The sequence below is a fragment of the Cyprinodon variegatus genome, unplaced genomic scaffold, assembly GCF_000732505.1.
Source record: "Cyprinodon variegatus isolate N-32 unplaced genomic scaffold, C_variegatus-1.0 Scaffold1954, whole genome shotgun sequence".
Lineage (NCBI taxonomy): Eukaryota > Metazoa > Chordata > Actinopteri > Cyprinodontiformes > Cyprinodontidae > Cyprinodon > Cyprinodon variegatus.
In genome coordinates, this window is record NW_015152407.1 from 39,896 (window position 1) to 43,990 (window position 4,095).

Here is a 4,095-nt window from a genome sequence, read left to right on the forward strand (position 1 = left end):
TTTACACGCATGCGTCATAGCGTCGCCTCTAAACACGCATGCGCGACACAGTATCACAACAACAATGGCGCCGTACTGTGTTGGATGGTTGCTGCTCATGCTACTCACCCTCGCAATATCGACGACATAGTTCAGCACCGGAATTTGACTGAACCACGAAAATGGACCCGCAGGGCAACCATGTATGAATATTACTGCGCATGCCCAACATTTCGTTGCCTGTTTTCGCCTATTTTTGCTTTGGCACCACAGTGCCAATTACAGGCCTGGCATACATTTTGCAGCGTTTTCATGCATTCGTGTGGTCGATCACATTTATTTTACGTCTCCGTCTTTAAGACAAACGTTCTGGAAAATATTAGCGTTTCGTGTTCGTTTTGACTTCGTGCGGACGGGGCCTAAGTTGCTCTTTTTTCAACAACAGTTTCATAATTACTGTTTTAGGGGCCTGGGAGAAAAGACCTCACAAAAGGTAAATGTGTTCCATTTTCGTTAAATTAGATATTATAACAGGCAGAGCATTATTACGAAAATATTTGGGTAAACAGTTGGAGGAAGAGCTTACTCAGTGTTTGATTTATTCAAATTTTTTTAAGTTTATGTGGTGAAGTTGGGAACTTTTTGTGTAAATTGGTTCTAGTTGGTGACAACTTTGTTACTGGACTTGATGTATAGACTACCCCCTTTAATCTTTTGTGATCTTACTTCATCCTATGTTGATGTTGAAGCAAAAAACTAATTAGGAAGAGCGAGATACCATTTAAATTTGAGATTATTGAGGGCTGGAGCAATATCTGTGAATGTTTGTGTTTTCTTATACTTTTCTCTATTCTATTACAGCATCTCGTTTCAGGATTGTGTTGTTGGGAAAAAGTGAGAAGAAAAAAAATAAAATTGGTAACTTGATCATTGGAGAGATGGAATTTCATCAACAGAAGCACATTGTGGCCTCCTGTGGAAAGTGGAGCAGAAAACCAGTAACTGTAGTAAAAACCCCTGACATGTTCAGTCTGTCTGAGGAGAAAATCCAAGAAGAAGTGAAGAACTGTGTGAGACTCTGTTATCCTGGACCAAATGTTCTGCTGCTGTTGGTGAAACCTTCAGAATTCACTGAAAAAGACAGAGAAACACTGATGTTCATCCTGCATTTGTTTGGTCAAGATGCCTTCAAATATTCAATAGTCATCTTAACAAATGACAGTAAAAACAGTCCATCTGTCAATGAGCTCATCAATATGGTTCAAGGAAGATTCCACAACATAAGTAATACTGACCAGAGTCAGTTGATGAAGCAGGTTGAGACAGTTGTCCATGAAAACAAAGGGGCATATCTGACCTTTAGGGAAGAGACCAGCAGGCCACAAGATGAACAGATGCAATCTTTACTAAACCTGGTTCTATGTGGGAGGAGAGGAGCAGGGAAGACTTCAGCAGCCAAGGCCATTCTAGGTCAAAAAGATCTTCCTTCACCCTCCAACTCATCAGAGTGTGTTAGAAACCAGGGAGACGTTTTTGGACATTGGGTTTCTGTGGTGGAGCTGCCTGCCTTATGTGGAAACGCTCAGCAGGAAGTGATGGAGGAATCATTCAGGTGTATCTCCCTCTGTGATCCTGAGGGTGTCCACGCCTTCATCTTGGTCCTACCTGTGGGTCCCCTCACTGATGAAGACAAGGGAGAGTTAGAGACCATCCAGGACACATTCAGCTCTAGAGTCAATGACTTCACCATCATCCTGTTCACCAAAAAGTCAGATCCCACAGCTGGAGATGTCAACTTCATAGAGACTGATAGAAACATCCAGGAGCTCCTTCAGAGCTGTGGAGGAAGATATGTTGTTCTCAACATCAATGACGAGCAGTGGATCCACCAACTGTTGGATAGAGTGGAAAATATCAAAGCAGCTGAAGACAAACCAAAAGGCTACAATTTTAAGACATTTGCACATGCCCAAATTAGTAGACTCATACAAAAAGAAGCACATAACAGTAAGCAACAGGAACAGCAGAAGAATAAAAATATCTGTAAGTATTTCAAGTATTAATGTCAGTAGTTTTTAAAATGTATTTATGATTTTAAATCCCAGGTATTGGTGCTCAGTGGCGCATTGGTATTTGCTAGGTTTATAATTTCGAAAATAATACTAAATGATTTATTCTAATTTTGCATTGTAAGTAAGTATTAAATTTATTATCATTCCCTACATGAACCACCAGGTGTCGGCAGAGAGCAGATGCCTAGGGTAGAGCAGGGGTCTGTTTCACAAAGCAGGTTTAACAAATACTCAACTCTAAATTGATCTAGCCTAAGGTCAGGAACTCTTGAGTTTTCAGTTTCACAATGGCAGTTATGAATTCGTACAATCAATTTTAACAAGGTCCACTCAGAGTTTTGCATGTGTGTAACAAGTATGAAAAACCATTATCAGTAAAGCACCAATTCAGGAAGTACCTATTTCACCCCTCTGGATGTAGAGATTTTAATCAACGAATGCACAAAAAAAGGAGAACGTGTTTAATAGACTGAGAAACAGCGCTACAGCTAAAAAGGAGAGGAAGATTGTTGCTTGAGTCGATGCGTAAGTTGATATATTGATTAAAAGCACTCTGAGTTTACTGAACAAAACCTGCTACCAACCAGGTTAGCTCTGGTGAGAATGTTACTACGGTGACTGAAACAGAAGTTGAGCTCTGACAAAAACTCCCTGCATAATTATAATAAAGCAATTTATATGCATGAAACAAGCGGAACACTATGGCAATAGCCCTACTGCTCCACTTGTGAAAGTAAAATCTTTTTGGCATCAAGACAATTATTCTTATTGCCACGTTGCCAGACAGGACACTGTTGAGAAAAAAAAAAAATGAAACAGGTTGAGGAAACTCTCTTTGTGAAACCGAAAAGTCTGAGTTTTCCATATTTCAGGTTTAGAAAAAGCATTTTGGGTAAACCTGCTTCGTGAAATGGTCCCCTGCTGATATCAGTTCCCTTTTAAAAAGATCAACATCCCAAGCTAAACCAGTTGTAGAAATCATATATAGTGCCCTTTTCTAGCCTTTCTAGGAGGGTGCCAAAAAGAAAGTTAAAAACACAAAGCAGCATTTAAAGGGACAGTGTGTAACTTTTTTGGCTTTTAATTGGCAAAAATCAAGTATTGCTTTCATAAATACATGTTCCCCCAAAGTCTAATAATATGCCATTTTAAATTAAATTGTTCTCATAGCTATGAATTAAGAATTTGTAAATATATATGTATGTTTGCACACTACAGGGGGGCCTTATCGTCTGTATGTAATAACAGTTGCAGAAAGGGACAAACATATGAGCTAATGCGATTCACATCTATATCATGAACCGGAATAAAACAAGAATCAGTTTAGCTTTTTCTAAATAGAGACAGTTCATGAGGAAGCAGGGCTTAAAAGTGGGCCCAGAAGTTACAGCTCTCTGTTGAGCAAGTAGAAAACATAACAGTAAGGTAATTTTTTCTTAATGTTAGAAAGAGTTCAGTTTGGTCAAGCAACTAATCTGACCTCCTCGCAGACATACTTTCAAAGTTATTTTTGATGCATTTCATCATTTAACTCATTAACTCATTCAATGTGATGGGGGTTGTTGCTTTACCCCATTTTTGTTTTTCTGAGTACAGTGAGTTTGCAGCTTGCCACTTTACAGTGACAATATATAGACTGTATATATTAGGGGTGGAACAGTTCACAAAATGTTCACAAAATCCACGGTTCGGTTCGGTTCAGTGTTTCGTGGTCATGGTTTTCGGTTCGGTATATGTTTATTGTTACACCGAAAAATAAAAAAAATTATAAAAATTAATGAAAAAATCCCAAAAAATTAATGAATTGTAATTATTTTTAATGATCCGCGAAAACCATGGATCATTTCCGCATGTTCTGCTGCCTTGAATTTAATCATCTGGCGCATGCCCTCTATGATCTCCAAGGAACTCAGAGCGGAGCGGACGGGAGCCACAGTGGAGGCTGTAGGCTTTGCTTTGTGCAGGCGGTCTGGAGCGCAGCGGGGCGGAGCGGAGCGCTGAGGGAGTATGTGGGATTTTGGGGTTAGCATGACATGTTGGTCAA

General features: G+C 39.6%; 1 protein-coding gene across 1 annotated transcript in view; it reads left to right on the forward strand.

The window, feature by feature from the left end:
* Positions 1-4,095, forward strand: part of LOC107104923 — a gene marked incomplete at its 3' end in the record, with an annotated part of 36,509 nt that overhangs the window by 14,856 nt on the left and 17,558 nt on the right. Inside the window, exon 4 of the mRNA XM_015405041.1 lies at positions 841-2,022. Within this exon, the coding sequence (XP_015260527.1) occupies positions 841-2,022 (1,182 nt within the window). The remainder of the gene's footprint in view (positions 1-840; positions 2,023-4,095) is intronic.